This window comes from Oryzias latipes, chromosome 1 (assembly GCF_053564925.1).
Source record: "Oryzias latipes strain Hd-rR chromosome 1, Olatipes_Hd-rR_3.1".
Taxonomy (NCBI): Eukaryota; Metazoa; Chordata; class Actinopteri; order Beloniformes; family Adrianichthyidae; genus Oryzias; species Oryzias latipes.
The window spans coordinates 40,066,729-40,084,445 of NC_136237.1; the positions used below are offsets into that span (position 1 = coordinate 40,066,729).

At 41.5% G+C, this 17,717-nt stretch overlaps 6 protein-coding genes and 1 pseudogene across 7 annotated transcripts in view; 4 read left to right on the forward strand and 3 right to left on the reverse strand.

Annotated features, from left to right (window-relative positions):
• The first annotated feature begins 1,667 nt into the window (after positions 1-1,667).
• On the forward strand, positions 1,668-2,395 carry LOC111947380 (histone H2B 1/2). The gene has a single exon (XM_023954411.2). It carries the CDS (start codon positions 1,757-1,759, stop codon positions 2,129-2,131), a length of 375 nt encoding a protein of 124 aa, XP_023810179.1. The 5' UTR covers positions 1,668-1,756; the 3' UTR covers positions 2,132-2,395.
• Positions 2,396-6,478: 4,083 nt separating this feature from the next.
• Positions 6,479-7,061, reverse strand: LOC101171054 (histone H3). Its single transcript, XM_020705953.3, has one exon. It carries the CDS (start codon positions 7,003-7,005, stop codon positions 6,595-6,597), a length of 411 nt encoding a protein of 136 aa, XP_020561612.1. The 5' UTR covers positions 7,006-7,061; the 3' UTR covers positions 6,479-6,594.
• A 233-nt stretch (positions 7,062-7,294) lies between these two features.
• Positions 7,295-7,801, forward strand: LOC101171134 (histone H2A-like). The gene has a single exon (XM_011480632.4). The coding sequence runs from the start codon at positions 7,359-7,361 to the stop codon at positions 7,743-7,745; it is 387 nt and encodes a 128-aa protein (XP_011478934.1). The 5' UTR covers positions 7,295-7,358; the 3' UTR covers positions 7,746-7,801.
• Positions 7,802-8,811: 1,010 nt separating this feature from the next.
• LOC101170898 (histone H2B 1/2) lies at positions 8,812-9,276 on the forward strand. Its single transcript, XM_023954407.2, has one exon. It carries the CDS (start codon positions 8,851-8,853, stop codon positions 9,223-9,225), a length of 375 nt encoding a protein of 124 aa, XP_023810175.1. The 5' UTR covers positions 8,812-8,850; the 3' UTR covers positions 9,226-9,276.
• Positions 9,277-12,699: 3,423 nt separating this feature from the next.
• Positions 12,700-13,427, forward strand: LOC101170646 (histone H4). Its single transcript, XM_004065527.5, has one exon. It carries the CDS (start codon positions 12,743-12,745, stop codon positions 13,052-13,054), a length of 312 nt encoding a protein of 103 aa, XP_004065575.1. The 5' UTR covers positions 12,700-12,742; the 3' UTR covers positions 13,055-13,427.
• A 1,102-nt stretch (positions 13,428-14,529) lies between these two features.
• Positions 14,530-15,429, reverse strand: LOC101170398 (histone H1 pseudogene; annotated as a pseudogene).
• A 1,670-nt stretch (positions 15,430-17,099) lies between these two features.
• The window catches only part of kcnh1b (potassium voltage-gated channel, subfamily H (eag-related), member 1b), a 78,799-nt gene continuing 78,181 nt past the window's right edge, over positions 17,100-17,717 (reverse strand). Inside the window, exon 12 of one of the 2 annotated variants that reach the window (XM_078947686.1) lies at positions 17,100-17,658. In XM_078947686.1, coding sequence (XP_078803812.1) covers positions 17,489-17,658 — 170 coding nt within the window. In that variant the 3' untranslated portion in view covers positions 17,100-17,488. The remainder of the gene's footprint in view (positions 17,659-17,717) is intronic. The other variant, XM_078947689.1, reaches the window with a different exon arrangement.

Genomic DNA, 17,717 nt, shown 5'->3' on the forward strand with positions numbered 1-17,717 from the left:
CTTCCAGAGACTTTACTACCAAATTGATTTGACTCTTTTCTGTGCAGCTTTTGAATGCTCTGTCATCAATGGAGCCATCGTTGCATCACAGCTCCAGAACCGCCTATAAACTGGATGACAGCGTATTTAGCAGTGCTTCATAGCTTTCATAAACTGCTTAATAAACGTTTTTAATGAGGAGTTTCATGCTTCAGCTTTTACTGGATGAGGATAAATCAACAGTTTTTTGTTTTTTCTGTAAAGATCCACATTAGAGCACATCCACTGGACTTAATGCATCTGTGTAAAAGCTTCACGACTTCCTGAATTGAAACTGAACTTTTTGGTAGTTACATTACGCAGAGTCACTTAATTGTGCATTATCGTTTTTTTTATAAAACAAAACAAAAAACACAGACACTTTTTGTACAAAGTACACCTTTTATTTGCTTATTGGCCACAGTCATAATTTGGTTGACCTTACAAAACTTGTTTCGGTAAGGTCATGGGGTTGGAGTGAGCGTGTCCGCTATGGTGGCCCCCGGGAGGCTGACTGTTGGACAGACAGAGAACCACTGCGGCGTGGAGAGGCTAAGGCCTCCAAAACTTCATCAACTTTTTCTTATTTTCATAATAATAATAAAAAAGATCCTTTAACTTTAAATTTGTTTTCATTTTTCCCCTCTCGGATTCTTGCGGGACAATAAGTATTTAACCCTTGTGCTATCTAGGCACTTTAACATTGGGAGTTGGGTCATCTAGACCCACTAGACAGTGCGCTGAACCTTTTTTTCTTCAATGATTTGTGATCTTCTCTGGTGTCCATGGATTACATGAAATCTTTCCACCTTTGTCATGGTAGGGAGAACACGTCAAAGTAAGGGTGGGGTCATCTAAGACAGCACAAGGGTTAAACTGGTTCATTTGTTAAAAAAAAAAATAGCATTTACTTTATTTTATTTGTTTACATCAAAACAATTAAAAAAATTATATTTTATGAATCAAGAGGAGCAGAGAAAAAACTTAAGGTATCTGCCCCATCATCTGATTATTTTAATGATTATTTTAATTTGAGCAACAAAAATTAATCTTAACAAAACGTGCAAACATTTGCTAAGATATGGCAAAATAAAGGCCGCAAAGGCATTCCTTTGCAGAGTATAGAGTCGAAAGAGACTGTTCTTTCCCAGGAGTCGAATAGAAAGTATCAGCTGCTGAGAGGGAATTGAAGTGCCAGTCACTAATATATTTTATACACCTCACTTAACGTGAAACATTTGTTTTTTTCAGTAACGTATTTTTCTATTATGCGCTGCATGTTTTGATACAAAAATATGTTATTTGTTCCTCACTTCACGTGACCTTGAGGGCGCTAGGGAGCTGTCCAGCTCTAAAACCTAAACGAAAAAGCGAATGCTCTGCCCCTGTTTTCTGTCACGTCCTCGGAGAGAGTGGTCTGAGGCCTTTATTTTACCCTTTTTCGGTCTCGGGACTCATTTTTACCCCTCTTGGTGGATTAACGTGGATATATATTGTTGCTACTTCAATGCAACAAAGATACGTTTCGGTTAAATTGTGGCATTTGATCAACTCACAAGGTAACGAATTCAGCAGTTCGACAGGACCGAACTACCAAGACCGGCCAATTAAATACGAGCAACGACGCACAGTGGCCAATCAGGACGCTGCAACAGCACAGTTGGCTTTGCTTACAAAGGGGATAAATAAGGAATCTCGGTAGAACCAGCAGTCATCTGTGTCGAAGCGGAAAGACAACATGCCTGAACCAGCCAAGTCTGCGCCCAAGAAGGGCTCCAAGAAAGCCGTGACCAAGACCGCCGGCAAAGGAGGCAAGAAGAAGAGAAAGACCAGGAAGGAGAGCTACGCCATCTACGTGTACAAGGTGCTGAAGCAGGTCCACCCCGACACCGGCATCTCCTCCAAGGCCATGAGCATCATGAACTCGTTCGTCAACGACATCTTCGAGCGCATCGCCTCCGAGGCGTCTCGTCTGGCTCACTACAACAAGCGCTCCACCATCACCTCCAGGGAGATCCAGACCGCCGTGCGCCTCCTGCTGCCCGGGGAGCTGGCCAAGCACGCCGTGTCCGAGGGCACCAAGGCCGTCACCAAATACACCAGCTCCAAGTAAACGGACTGATGTGATCCACACAAACGGCTCTTTTCAGAGCCACACACCTGATCTGACGAGTCTCATTCCTCTATGTGGAAGAATAGAAACTGTTAAATGTTCTCAATATACAGTAGTATTTCTTCTGTATATATACACTAAACCATGCTGCAAGAATATGTTGAAAGCAAAAATGATCATTCTAGTGGGTCTGTCGAATTGTTTTGACTTGTCTCCTAATTACCCTAAATCAACTGGAATTGAAATAAAACTTGGGAGATGTGAGTCGTTCTGCTTCGGTGCACTATACTTCCCATGATGCATCGGGTTAAAGCGTCTGTTACAGCGTTGCTGTTTAGCACAAGCACAAACATGGTACAGACTTTAAGCGAGCTCTGAAGTCAGGTTTGAATAAAAGTAATAAACCAGATTATAGTTAAGTGGCCAACAGATGCATTTAAACAAAGTTGAAAATAATTTATCAAATCAAAACATTGGTACATTTAACAATTTTTTTCTTTTAAAACTTAAGAACAAACTTGGAACATGTCAATCTTTTGTGTAAAATTGTTTAGGCGGGTCATTGCATTGTTTTTCAATAATTGCAGTTGCTTTGGCATAAACAAAAATTTCTATAAATCACTTTTTGGGGAAAGAAAATATTTTTTAAATTGTGTGTAAATGTGTTGCATCAAATGTCATTGTAATAAACTGGCGGTAAAATAACTACCTGGGTACATCTTCAACTAATATGAAAACTTTTAGAAATAAAACTTGTGATATTCCCAGGCAAGTTACAGACTTTAAATTGTATATTGGGTTTTTTGTCCCCTATAGTGGTTAGGTTGTGTACTGACTTTTCTCCAGTTTCGTTTTTAAATCTCTTAAGGACCAACTCCAATGAAAATCACGTTTTTGGTGGTTTTAACGTGTTCTTGTAGCACTTTTCTAATGATGGAGGACATAAAATTATTTAGGATCATAACTGTTTCCGAGTATCTCTCTACTCTGTTCTGACTCATCAACTTGCAGACAATAGATTCATTTACATTTTTGTTTTCCTCATCCAAGCTGGCATCTGGTTCAGAACTGTACGACTGAAGAGCTCCAATGTTGATGGGATGATGGGGCATTAGCGGACATTGGTTTATCTAAATTGTCCCTAGGTGTGAATGTGAGTGTGAACGGGTGTTTTAAAACCCCTGTGCTATCTTAGGCCGCATTTACACTGCAGGTCTTTATGCCTACAAATCCCATTTTCTGACTATATCCAATTTTTTTGACGACCCGCTTACATCATCTTTTAAAAGTGACCCATATCATTTACTGCATTTACACTATACAATGCTGAACTATCAAACGTAAACGTTCTGAGGACTACGTAGCAGTATTTCCACCTTCCGTGGACCTTTTACGGACTTTTGTGATTGCGGTTGTCATGGAGGCAAGGCGGCGACAGAAGGAGGCGTTGCCTTGGGCGCTCCTGAGGGGATGCACGGGAGAGGAAAAGGGAGGGCTGCTCGGCTCTCTCTGAGTTTTGAATGAAGAAGTGTTTGCAGAAGTGCTGTACTAACAGTTTGATCCAAGTGTTGAACCTTTCCTGCGCGATGACTTCTCTTTGCCGACCGTAGTCAGAAACGCACGGGAGATTTCCTCAGTGTTCACTTTTCCATTCTGAACCCTCAGCCTCCAGAGGGGGTTAAGAAAGACTCCAAAACTTTTGGGGGAGACACCTTATTTTTAATTTACGGTTCTCCGACAGTCCCCCGCTCCGCGGTCACACCCGCTCTCGTTACACACACACGCAAGTACACGCGCTCACACACACGGTCCCCATACACGCCCCCCAAAGAAATAAACGGCTTCTAGCCTGTTCCATAGCAACGGTGTCCCGCTTCATTAGTTACTGTTTGCGTCCCGACCGGGACCGGACCGGACATAACAGCGGTTTCCAACTACGGTGTGAAGCCTGAGGCTGAAAGGTAACACGCTGACAGCAAAATCAGCACAAAAGCACCTTAGTCATGTGATCTCAGTTGGTGGTGTCCTGAATTGATGTCACTGAGGTACGACTCGCATTTACTGGGGAATATCCGATTGGTTTGCTTACATGGCAAACACAAATGCACGTATCCGATTCGTTTCCGGTTTATTTCCACATATGAGAGAGGCCTGTATCCTATTTGAGAAAAACTGAATCCATGCGCTTTTGTCCTGCTTACACATTCACCGATCATATCCGATCTGTGCCACAGGAGAGGAAAAAATCGGAATTGGGTCACTTGAACCATGCAGTGTAAAGGCGGCCTTCGATGACCCCACTCTTATTTTGACGTGTTCACTCAACAATGACAAAGGTGGATAAAGGTGGAAAGGTGGAAAGATTTCATGTAATCCATGGACACCAGTGAAGATCACAAATCATTGACGAAAAAAGGTTCAGAGCACTGTCTAGTGGGTCTAGATGACCCAACTCCCAATGGTAAAGTGCCTAGGATAACACAAGGGTTACTCTAAATTGTCCCGAAGTGTTAATGTCATTGTGAACAGGTGTTTAATAAACAAAAGGCAATTGAAAAAACGTGTGGCATTTGCCAAGGTCCACAGCCTGCTTAAAGGATGGACGCTGGAAAAGTGGCAGAAGGTGGATTTCTCAGATGAGTCTTCAGTTGAATTACATCCCAGCCGCCACAAATATTGCAGGAGACCAACTGGAGCCCGCATGGACCCAAGATTAACCCAGAAAACAGTTACGTTCGGTGGTGGAAAAATCATGGTCTGGGGTTACATCCAGTATGGGGGTGTGTGAAACATTTGCAGGGTGGAAGGCAATATCAATAGCCTTAAATATCATGAAGTATTAGCTACCTCTTACATTCCCATCCATAAAAGGGGTCAAATTCTGCAGCAGGATGGTGTTCCATCGCATACTTCCATCTCTACATCAAAGTTCCTCAAGGCGAAGTAGATCAAGGTGCTCCAGGACTGGCCAGCCCAGTCACCAGACATGAACATCATTGAGCATGTCTGGGGTAGAATGAAAGAGGAAGCATGGAAGACCAAACCAAAGAATCTTGATGAACTCTGGGAGGCATGGAAGACTGCTTTCTTTGCTATTCCTGATGACTTCATTGATAAATTGTAAGAATCATTGTCAAACCGCATGGATGCTGTCCTTCAAGCTCATGGAAGTCATACAAGATATTAAATATGGATCTCACAGTAGCACTACTTATTTCACTGATGTTATGCAACATGTTTTTGTTTTTGAAGTAAATTATTTGTTAAATTTTCACATTACTCTCTGTAGGCGACAAAACTTTTGTCTTGCCAAAATGTGACCTTTCAGTGTTCATTAAATGATCAATCTTTCTTCAGTGAAGCAATTTTATTTTACTATGTTGAACATAATTTGGGAGGGTTTTAGCTTTCATATGAGACAGTTCCTAAACCAATGGATTCATTAATAGTGAGGTTATACGCTTTTGTTTCTACAAAATGGATAAGCGACAAGACTTTTGTCAGGGACTGTAGTCTTTTTTTCCCCATAGGAACTCATCCGTTTTCATCAAGAATTTCAACCAATGTTAAAAGCCGAAGAAGGATACGGACCTTCATCTATTGTCTGCAGACATAACAGTGAAAAGAACTATAAACTCTGTTTAAACCCAGAGGAACGGCTGTTAATCAGCAGAAAGGGAACACCACCTTGGACTTTGGACAGAATATGGACCCTTTTTATATTTCAGCATTACCTTTTTATTAAAACATAAATTCTTAATCATTTATTGATGACTAAATTGATTGATTTTTAATATTACTTCACTTGCCCTAAAATATATTCATGATTTTTCCTATTGAAACATAATTTGCACATATTTTTAACTTTCGATACTTGAACAGTTATTGCTATGAAGATTTTTCAAACAGTGTTGTCTATTTTACTGATATAGTATTAGTTTTTTTTTTTTTTTTTTTATCATATGCATGATTTTGATAACATCATTTGCATACATTTTAGATAACTGATCTGCATCTGCCATGTGGATAAATCATGTCATAAAATGGTCACAGTATAACTGGGTGGGATTATAGAAATTCACTTACTTTCAAGCAATATTTAATTTTGTCTAATTATCTTAAGTCTGATAAATCGTTGTCTGAATCTATGACTGATTAATGTTTTTGTGTACCATTATTTGATGACTTTAAATAAACCCATTTCAAATCAAATCACAAACTGTACCGGTATTTCAATTTTAACTTGCTCCAAAAGCTCAATTCAAAGCTAAAGTGTTGTGGAAAGACTTTGCCTTTTGGACATTTTATTAGAGAAAATAATTAGACATTTGAACTGGAGTAACTGTTTTACAACACTTGCGATACTTATGCATTTCAATGTGGGTGTATTGGACTCAAGCTCGTCAGGAGATGCGTTAGTGGCTCTTAAAAGAGCCGTTGTGTTACTTCGAGTTACGGGGTGTTTAAGCTCTCTCCCCACGGATGCGGCGGGCCAGCTGGATGTCTTTGGGCATGATGGTGACCCTCTTGGCGTGGATGGCGCACAGGTTGGTGTCCTCGAAGAGCCCCACCAGGTAAGCCTCGCTGGCCTCCTGCAGAGCCATGACAGCAGAGCTCTGGAAGCGCAGGTCGGTCTTGAAGTCCTGAGCGATTTCTCTCACCAGCCGCTGGAAGGGCAGCTTGCGGATCAGCAGCTCGGTGGATTTCTGGTAGCGACGGATCTCACGGAGAGCCACGGTACCGGGACGGTAACGGTGAGGCTTCTTCACTCCTCCGGTGGCCGGGGCGCTCTTACGGGCAGCCTTGGTGGCCAGCTGCTTCCTCGGAGCTTTGCCTCCAGTAGATTTACGGGCGGTCTGCTTGGTTCTGGCCATTTTACTGACTCGTCTGTCTTTACAGAATCATCTGCTTCAGTAGCGGAGTCTCGCTGCTCTTAAAGCCGCCGAGAAACTGACGCAGCTTAACAGATCTGGATCCTGATTGGACAGCGGCTCCTCCTGCAGCTCAACGAGACGCCTCGCGCCCGAATGAGAGCCGCTGATTGGACCCAGATCCGTTCAAAAAGACCGCTGATTTACAGAGCGGTCTCCTCCCGCTGCTCTGCTGGAAGCCTGTCCTCTGATTGGTCTGGCAGGAAACCGACCCGCGCTCGCGACCATTTAAAGCAGGCAGAGCGACTCTGCAGCTCACTTTCTCTTCTCTGTAGAATCAGATAAGAACCTTAAACATGTCTGGACGTGGAAAGACCGGCGGAAAAGCCCGTGCCAAGGCAAAGACCCGCTCCTCCCGCGCTGGTCTGCAGTTCCCCGTGGGTCGTGTCCACAGACTGCTGCGCAAAGGCAACTATGCGGAGCGTGTGGGAGCCGGAGCCCCCGTGTACCTGGCCGCCGTGCTGGAGTATCTGACCGCTGAGATCCTGGAGCTGGCCGGAAACGCCGCCCGCGACAACAAGAAGACGAGGATCATCCCCCGTCACCTGCAGCTGGCTGTCCGCAACGACGAGGAGCTCAACAAGCTGCTGGGCGGAGTCACCATCGCTCAGGGCGGCGTGCTGCCCAACATCCAGGCGGTGCTGCTGCCCAAGAAGACCGAGAAGCCCGCCAAGACCAAGTAGATCAACGATCCACCAACAACACAACGGCTCTTTTAAGAGCCACACACGTCTCTCATTCAGATCATTTTCTCTATTAAAAATTAGAATAAATGTTCTTCTGTCAAGATGATAAATGTGCATACATTTTTAGGTTGGTTTGTGGGCAACGGCAAATATAAGAGCATGGCCTCTTTACAATCCCTCCATTTGTCATTACCTGACCATTCCACGCTCAAAGGCCCACACTGAAGATTTATAATCTAGATACATTTTTGATAACCAGCATAGAACGGTTTGTTCTAAAGTACAAAGCATGAAATGCAAGTCAAGATAAATTACATTCTATTCCATAGCTCCTGAAAACACTTTCTGATTGTTCTACATCTACGTGCAACAAAGACTAGTTTTAGCCTCACATTCCATCTTTTTGACTCTAATTCACGACAGTCATATCTAGACTTAATTTAAGTATCAAAGCATTTAGCAAAACTTTATTAGTCGCAGCACTTAAGAAGCAGAAGTTGTCCAAAAATTACATCTAGGTGCTAATTCCAAATTTTCTCCTTAACTGTTCCTTTACCACTGTCTTTCCCTCTGCATGCCAACCGTCTGTGTGCCCCAGGTTGCCAACCCCTGGTTCAGTTGATAATGATATGCATGTTAAAATGTGAAATATGTGATGGAAATTGTGTATTTTAGATACAGGATGACTCTCAGCTTGGTATAGTTTGTCAGAAGTTTTCATTGTGAAATTAAATAAATTCTCCGTTGAAATGTATTGATCTTCCTTTTTTATTTACTCCACTATGATTGTATTTGTTTATTAATTTAGAATAATCATTACAGTAGTTTAAATGTATTGGACACATGTAACCACTATTTTAAACGCAATAAAGCTATTTTAAGCAGAGAACATTACAGTTAAAATGCATTTAAAAAGATAATTTTAGGCACTTCTCTGCTGTCATCTGCTGTTTCCAACAAAGAAGCAGGACCCTATTATGCAGCCGAGACGATCGGCCAATTATAAGCAAGAGATGGCACAGTTACATTTGTATGGAAAATATTTAAATACAGCTCCGCCCGTCACTTGTCAGATTATCTCGAAGTAAATTCTAAGGGAATCATGCCTGAACCCGCCAAGTCTGCGCCCAAGAAGGGCTCCAAGAAAGCCGTGACCAAGACCGCCGGCAAAGGAGGCAAGAAGAAGAGAAAGACCAGGAAGGAGAGCTACGCCATCTACGTGTACAAGGTGCTGAAGCAGGTCCACCCCGACACCGGCATCTCCTCCAAGGCCATGAGCATCATGAACTCGTTCGTCAACGACATCTTCGAGCGCATCGCCTCCGAGGCGTCTCGTCTGGCTCACTACAACAAGCGCTCCACCATCACCTCCAGGGAGATCCAGACCGCCGTGCGCCTCCTGCTGCCCGGGGAGCTGGCCAAGCACGCCGTGTCCGAGGGCACCAAGGCCGTCACCAAGTACACCAGCTCCAAGTAAACGGACTGATGTGATCCACACAAACAAACGGCTCTTTTCAGAGCCACACAATTTATCTAAGGAGCTGGTCAATTCTCTGGATTATATAGGTTGGATACAAATTCTGATTTGAGGCTTTGACTGCATTAAGCTATAAACCTTCTGTCACAAGTGAACATGTCTGAGACATGAATAAGTTTTGTGGATCTAAAGAATATATATATATACACCAAATGGTTGTGATTTGAATCAAGTGGTTCATTCGTTAAATTGGATCACTTTGATGCCACGATGGGGAAATTGATTTATCTGTGGCAACGACATTCAGAAATGACTGCAAAAAGAGACCAATTACATTCATTGAATGTTAAATGCAGCTGCAAAAGTGTAAAAAACAAACATTTTAACTGTAAAAAACATGTAAAACTTTGTGTGTGTATGTGTATATGTATATATATATATATATATATATATATATATATATATATATATATAAAAGCAAGTACTAAAGTACACAACAAAAACAATTAAACAGAGTCCAGGGGCGAATTCCAGAAAGTAGGATATGCTAGTAACCACGGTGAGTTTGAGGTTAAGGAAGATTATAACCTCAGCTTTTGGTTCCAGAATTGGAGGTATGTTTCAGGGTATGTTGAGGTGAAGAGGTGAAGCAGCATGGTGTGTCCATTTGAATATTTAGTTTATGAAGAAGCTCAAATAATACTTTTTCCACTGTGAGAGGGTGATAAGACCACAAATAGATGTTGGAAAAATAAACATTTTACATTGATCTAACTTAATTATTTGCTAGATAGATATAAACTTTATTAATCTCCCGAAGGAGAAATCCAGGGGCCTGTTTCAGAAAGGAGGTTAAGTGTAAACTCTGAGTGCGTTAACCCTGAAATCAGGGAAACCCTGGGTTTTCCGTTTCAGAATGGGAGGTTTGTTAAACCAGAGAAAGCAGAGTAAGTCAAACCCGTTTCTGAAAGAGAGGTAACTTATACTCGGAGTCAGTGTCCATGGTTACTTATGCTGTGAACCTAACTTGGTCGGGAGCAGGTTTTATTCTCTAAACTCAAGGTTTCTGCCGGTCCCCTCCCCTTTTTAAAGACGAAGCGGTATTTTTCGCTTTAACCTTCATTGCCCACATTTCCGTCACACAGAGACGGTCTAAGTGACAAGAATGGCTTGTCCTTTTTTGGAGGACCCAATAGATGAGGAGGCTGCATTAATTCGTAGAGAATTACATTTACGTCGTGCGAGGATTTTGAGAACTATACTCGATTTATTGTCATTTCCCCATACGTTTTTGTTTGAGCGTTACCGTTTTTCGTTGCAGTCAATTACATATACAAAATGAAAACAACATTAGGTATTGCTATGTAGATGTTTCATATGTCAAATATTGTCAACAAAGCCTACATCCATGACATGCTCTAATTTGACCTGATTGAATTATGTTTTTATACTTCATTTTTAGCTGCTGCCATGTTCTTTTAATTCCTGCAGGATTGCATCTACATGAAAATGAAATCAGGGACATTGAATCAAATTAATGGAACAATTACTTTTTGGAAACACAATTTGCTAGTACTGCTTACTTTCTTAATCCCATATAAACCTATACCACTTGATCAATACAAGGGTAGACAAAAGTTCCCTTTGAAAAACACAATTGCATGTATTAATATTAAACCGACCAACGTTTGCAAGAGGGGAAGGTTAACAAAAAAGTCCTCTAAACATTATCAATGTTAAATGCATTTTCCCCCAGATTGGTTCTGTACACTATGCAGCATTTCATGCAATTACACCAGGAATAACACTTCAAAAGTACACCTAAATATCGCCATTTTTTATTTCACACCTTACTCTATTTAAAAAGTTATTACAGCCAATATGAGGTTTGAGTGAGAGTGAGGGAGAGGATGATGAGTTTATGTAGCACCCATACTGTGTAGCGGTGTACTGATAAAGTTGGAGAAATGGTAAATGTTTTCATTCTATAAGTCTATATTGTTTTCTTTTTTTTATTGTTATAAAAATGAGTATATCTACAGGCTCAAACTCAGACATATAAAAGTTCAAGAAGTACAATAAATTAAGATGGAAAATCATGTAATTGAATTTGATTAATGTGACATTTAGTTAACTATGTAAATTTGACTTGTATAAACACTAAATGAGTTTGATGGACGGAAGAAATTAGGTTGAATAAATGTAACTCAATTACTTGTTACCAATAAAAGTAACTCATTGTAGTTGGCAAATTTGGATTCCGTAATTCAGCTGGAATATCTGGCTTTCCAGCGAGGAATGATGTTTCTGTCCTTTGTTGCAGAACTATGGGTATGAACAATGAATGGCGATAGCTTTTACTACTACTACGCCTTACTTTCTAACATCTTTTTTCACGAGCAGCTACTGGTGGAGCTCCTCGTCTGACTGTGCTGACGTCCTCTGGTTACATAAAGTACACGTTTGATCGTTTAATATCATAAAAGATTTGAAAAACATGAAGGACTCAGCCTAAGAAACTGGTATGTTGACATAAGACTTGGAGTTATTCGGTAGCCAATGAGCTTCTGGATGTTGGGAATGTCTCGCCTACCCTCCCCTCCCCTTGACTGACTTCACAGTGTTTTTACTTGTCGACAGGTTTTAGAATCAAAACCGCAAAATATAAAAGCACAACTCAAAAAGACGGTGTCAAAATAAAACTGCAACTCAAAATCAGGATTTCAGAATGGCAAGAAAACAAATCGGCAACAGAGAAATATAATTGTGCTTTGAGTTATAGCTTAGGGTTGCAAGTTATAGGTTTTGGTTCTCAATTTATGCATTTTGATTCGCAGATTTGGGGTTTTGATGTGCGGTTTTATGGTTTTGATGCGCAATTCTTTAGATGCTAAATTGACACCATACAGAACTTCGTATTAATTGTTGTAAAATAAAAAAAAACAAATAAATACAAATAAATCCTAAATGCCTTTTTTGTATTTTTCATCTAAAGCGGTTTAATTAGACTCTGTGCCTATCGAGGGTCTGCAACATCATACATTAGAGTCCAAGGAGAGTGATAAAACCCTACTTTAGTGCTTAAAAATGAATGGCCATTAATTCAGGAAATTATTTCACAACAAAATTACAGCATATATGTATCAATGTCAACATTTTAGTTTAAACAGTAAGCACCTTTAAAATAATAAAAACACTGTCGGTTCAGATCTGCAGCAGATTTCCTTTAAATGTCTGTATGGACTGCGTTTCAGTCGTCAAGTTACCAATGATAGAACTGAAATCTAACGGGTATTTTATTTGCAGTATAACGCAGCTTTGGAATTGAACCGCATTTTTATTATTGGTCACATGGTGGCGTCAAAGTGCCGGTTTTCGTAATACAAAACTTCAGAGCGAACATAAAATCGAAGAAGAAAACTCCCGCCTCTGTCTTCAAACACGTCCTCGAACTACGGATAAAAAGCAGAACTCTCCAGATTGAGCTTCAAATAGTCTTGAACAAATCGACAAAGCAATGAGCGGAAGAGGCAAGGGCGGGAAAGGACTCGGTAAAGGAGGCGCTAAGCGTCATCGTAAAGTCCTCCGTGATAACATCCAGGGAATCACCAAACCAGCGATCCGCCGCCTGGCTCGTCGTGGTGGAGTCAAGCGGATCTCCGGTCTGATCTACGAGGAGACTCGCGGAGTGCTGAAGGTTTTCCTGGAGAACGTGATCCGTGATGCCGTCACCTATACAGAGCACGCCAAGAGGAAGACCGTCACCGCCATGGATGTGGTGTACGCTTTGAAGAGACAGGGACGCACCCTGTACGGCTTCGGCGGTTAGAATATTGTCATGAGTGTCCAAGTAACCAAAGGTCCTTCTAAGGACCACCCAAAGTTCTGAAGAAAAGTTGACTTGAAATTACTGAAAATCTCCTGAGACTCGGCCCATGCGTTTTATGTCCATTATACGTGAAATGTTTTATTTCACCAGTGTACTTGTAAAGAATTAATGGATACTTTTCCAGATCCTACTCTACTCTGTAGAGCAGGGGTGTCAAACTCCTTTTCACTGAGGGCCACATCAGTATAGTGGTTGTCCTCAAAGGGCCAGACATAACTTAAACATGTAACTGAATGTAATGAAAAACAAACGTAACCTCTCAATGTTAACTCATTATTTATTGTAACGTCTTAAATGACAAATACAGCTGCATAGAAAAAGTTTGTTTCTCTAGAATAAATCCGTTTACATTTGATTCAGTCAGGTTATATGGACAGTGTTTAAGTCCCAATGTAAAGTTGCCCAATCTGATATTTCAAGTCTGATTCTCCCTAGATATGAATACACACCAATTTTGATTCTTTATTTTAAGAAATTAAAAATTGTATGCTCTCGCGGGCCACATAAAATGACATGGAGGGCCACATTTGGCCCCCAGGCCTTGAGTTTGACACTTGCTATAGAGGATATATGGGCTTTCCAGTGATGTGTCACGTGATGACAGACATTTAATGAATGTCAACTGTAGTAGACACCAGAACCAGTTTAATGTCTGCGCATTATCTTTAGGAGAAAAAAGTGAAGCAGAGGATTCTACTGGTCTGTTGCGGTGAAGAGAGCTCAGCCAATAAAAGCTCTCAATTTTCCGGTCGATCTTCCTCTGTGGCAGATGGTCCAAGTAAAAGGATGGTTAGAGTTTGAGAACACATTTAATGTTTTTTTGGGTGAATATCACTCTAAAGATCTAAATATCTGATCCTTTTTTTTCTGCTTTCCCAAATTGAGTTCTGTTTTCAAAGGAATATTGTCCTGTTGTCCTCTACAAAGGACCTGTTGTAACTTAAAATAAAATATCCACAAAAAATGAAATTGTAAGGTTTTTTAGATACGCAAAAACAAAATGTAAGACTTTTCCTCGGTTTTCAGGAGGATAGATAAGATTGCAACACCTTGTGATCTCGACGGAGTTGGAAATGAAACGCTGTCTAATTTGTGAAATATAATTCGTTGCTTGGCATCTTAGGTGTGAACACGTCCTGCTGCAGTTACATTTTCTTACGGTGGCCCTGAATGTACAAATCCCTCTATGCATTAACGTAACATAAACGTCAATTAAAAAAAGCAAAACTTTTTATAAATCTAAACTTTTAAGAGAAGTTCTAAAAAGATTTGATATCTGGACACTAAATTTGCATTTTTGTGACTGGGATTATGACGTTGGTCTGTCGTGCTTTCTGAAACGTTTTATTCTTTTGGAGTTGAGATTTTGTACGTGTTGATGTTCAGATTTCTTAAGTTACTTTAGGAATTCACCCCTCAGCATTTGTTCCCCTCACGTATCCATCTGCTAATGAAGCAGTTTGAAGTGATTTATTCCAAATCTGATCAGAGGAATGAGTTGCTGACAGAATAAGTGTTGGCTCTTAAAAGAGCCTTTGGTTCTACAGGATTCTGATGATGTTTCTTCACTTCTTCTTGGCTGCTGTCTTCTTCACTTTGGGCTTGGCTGCCTTCTTAGCAGGAGCTTTCTTGGCTGCGGGGGCTTCTTCACCGCCTTCTTGGGGCTCTTCGTGGCCTTCTTGGGGCTCATGGCTGCTTTCTTGGGCGCTGCTGCGGGTTTCTTGACCTTCTTGGGAGACTTCTTAGCCGCTGCGGGTTTCTTGGCTTTAGGAGCGGCTTTCTTTGCTGCAGGCTTCTTGGGCTTCGTGCTTTCGCTCGTCTTGCTCACCTTGAAGGAGCCGGCAGCGCCGGTGCCTTTGGTGTGGACCAGAGTCCCCTTGGTCAGCAGGCCCTTGATGACGGTGTTGACGCGGGCTTTGTTCTTGTCCACATCGTAGCCTCCGGCCGCCAGAGCCTTCTTCAGGGCGGCGGCAGACACGCCGCTGCGCTCCTTGGAAGCGGCCACTGATTTGACGATCAGCTCGCTGAGGCTGGGACCGGCCTTCTTCGGCCTGGAAGTCCTCTTCTTGGCGACTTTGACCGGAGCGGCGGCGGGAGCTGGAGCTACTTCTGCCATGTTTGTTTTGCTGTCTAGTTTGTCGCTGATCAACGCTGACGCTGTATTTAAACACACCATGAGAACCGCGGAGACTCAAGCAGAGGCGGCGCGCGCGTGCAGGAGGAATTGCGGAACTTGAGTTTTCTTCCTCGAGATAAAAGAGTAAATAATCGGTTTTGGAGCAACACCAAAAACTCTGGATGAACAAACCGACAGCGGACAAGATTCTCTTGAGTTTCAGCTCATGTCCAGCTCTGAATCCATCTGTAGTTTCCTAATGGAGCCTTCAAAGGTCACCCAAACCTCCGAAAGCTGAGCGCTGCTGAGCGACTTTAGCTACTATTTTATGTCCTTGGATGTTTAAAAAACATTCAAACTTTGTCAAAAATATGTTTATAATTGGTGAACATGTTCTTAATTTTGCTTAAACTGATATGAGAGATTTCCTGTTTTTCATTCTGTAAAAAATAGAATTGAATGTTACAACTAACACAAAGATGGCAGCTGATTAAAAAACCGAATTTCAACAAAAAAAGAAAAAGGTCAAAAGAAATGAAAGATTAGCACAAGCCTGCTGTCACCAGGCCACTGTGTCACTAATCTTTTGATACACAGAAAGAGATGCAGAATCCTGCAGATCCCCCTGTTAACCTATAAGCCCTTACATGGACTGGCCCCGTCCTATATTAAGGACCTCATAGTCCCTTACCATCCGATAAGAACACTTCGCTCACAAAATGCAGGACTGCTTGTGGTTCCTAGAATTAGTAAAAGTACGGTTGGAGGTAGAGCGTTTAGCCACCAAGCCCGTTTTATGGAAAAAGCTCCCAGCTCATGGAAGAGAGGCCGACTCAGTTTCTACATTCAAAGTTAGACTGAAAACATTCCTCTTTGGACAGGCTTATTGTCAGACTAGCTAGTATTCAGAGATTATTTAACTTAATGTTAATGTGTTTAAATTAAACTTAATAACAATAACTTTTTGTTTTAAAAGGCTGCTAGAAGTTGAAGCTGGGGTAACTATGGTGCTCCGGGGTTCTGTCCTCTTTTCTCATCTACTTCTACCCTTCAGGCCCGTACACACCGGGACGAATATTCGCCAGGCGTTATTCCCCAGAGTTATTTGCCACGTTTTTTTTTATTTTTTTTAACTTGTCCTGTCCAACAGCTAGGCAGGCAGATGAGAGCTGAGGGCCTATTGTGTTGGACATATTTTACTTTAACAAGAGGGGTTATTAATCTTCAGACAAACCAAAGGTATGTCTGAATAAAAAATTTCAACCATGTTTGAAAATGTCGGGTGTTGGACTGGACGGAAAAGGAAAGAAGGGAAGAAGAGAGGGATGTTAGAGAAAGGGGGGGATGACAGTGAGGGGGGGGGGGACCATGAAGCAGCATAGACAGGTTTACTGGTTGTTTATCATTACGGTAAGGTTAAAATGTAGTACAAAAAGGGCGGGGCCTGTCCACACACACACTGAAATGTTATCAACATACCTGCTAGCTGCAAAAATGTCCACATGTCAACATGTACACACTAGACAATGATTTGTGATCTTCATTGGTGTCCATGGATTACATGAAATCTTTCCACCTTTATCCACCTTTGTCATGGTAGGGAGAACACGTCAATGTAAAGGTGGGGTCATAGGATAGCACAAGGGTTGAGCTTTAATGTAGCCAATTATAATTTCAGAACAATACATTTTATTGAAAAAATGATTTCAGAAATAAGCACCTTGCTTTTCATTTCATTCATTTTTTGTTTTTGTTTTCAGTTATGTGTAAATATATTTAAAATATTTATGAAAAAAAAGACATTTAAAAAGTTTAAGGTGCAATTTTTTTCCCCCCACAGCAGCATCACACAAAAGAAAGCTAAATCAGTTTTTATTGCACATATCGCCATAACTGGCAACTTTATTCTTTGTCTATATGCATACCATGACATTACAAGTTCTTGTTGTCTTTAATGTGCTTTGGTTTACATTTTGCGTGTGTCATGTAAAGCTTTGGTTTTGGTGGAAGTGCTCTTTCAGAAGCTTGGATGTGGCAGAAAATCCAGCAGCAGCAGGCGGCAGATGCAGAGAGTTTAATCAGCAGCTGGTTTGAGCTCTCCTCAAACCTGAAAATTCTCAAACTGAGAACAAGGAGACAGTGGGAGCCGTTTTCAACACTTTGTCTTTGGATAGGAATCATGTACAGGCCACAGTCATGACAGATGGAGCTGAAGGCAAGGCTGGATCTGGTTGTGCAGGTCTGGATGCGATCCGGGGTTAATCTGGAGGTTTTAATCTCTGTGGTTCATTTTCCAGCTTCATTTTCTTTTGTTGGAGTGTAGTTCTTTGTCGGAGCAGAGGTGGTGCACACAGGTCCTCTTCCATTCCTAATGAGCAGGTCGTCTGTGCAATCGACTCAAGTGAAGTGGGGCATTCGGCTGCAGGTTCTGTAGGAGGAGGAGAGGGGACATCGGATGGACCACATTACAGTTCGTCTTTTCACTCT

Bases quoted from the DNA above. Each gene is read 5' to 3' on its own strand.
- LOC101171134 (XM_011480632.4), top strand. From the start codon at position 7,359: ATGTCTGGACGTGGAAAGACCGGCGGAAAAGCCCGTGCCAAGGCAAAG.
- LOC111947380 (XM_023954411.2), top strand. From the start codon at position 1,757: ATGCCTGAACCAGCCAAGTCTGCGCCCAAGAAGGGCTCCAAGAAAGCC.
- LOC101171054 (XM_020705953.3), bottom strand. From the start codon at position 7,005: ATGGCCAGAACCAAGCAGACCGCCCGTAAATCTACTGGAGGCAAAGCT.
- LOC101170898 (XM_023954407.2), top strand. From the start codon at position 8,851: ATGCCTGAACCCGCCAAGTCTGCGCCCAAGAAGGGCTCCAAGAAAGCC.
- LOC101170646 (XM_004065527.5), top strand. From the start codon at position 12,743: ATGAGCGGAAGAGGCAAGGGCGGGAAAGGACTCGGTAAAGGAGGCGCT.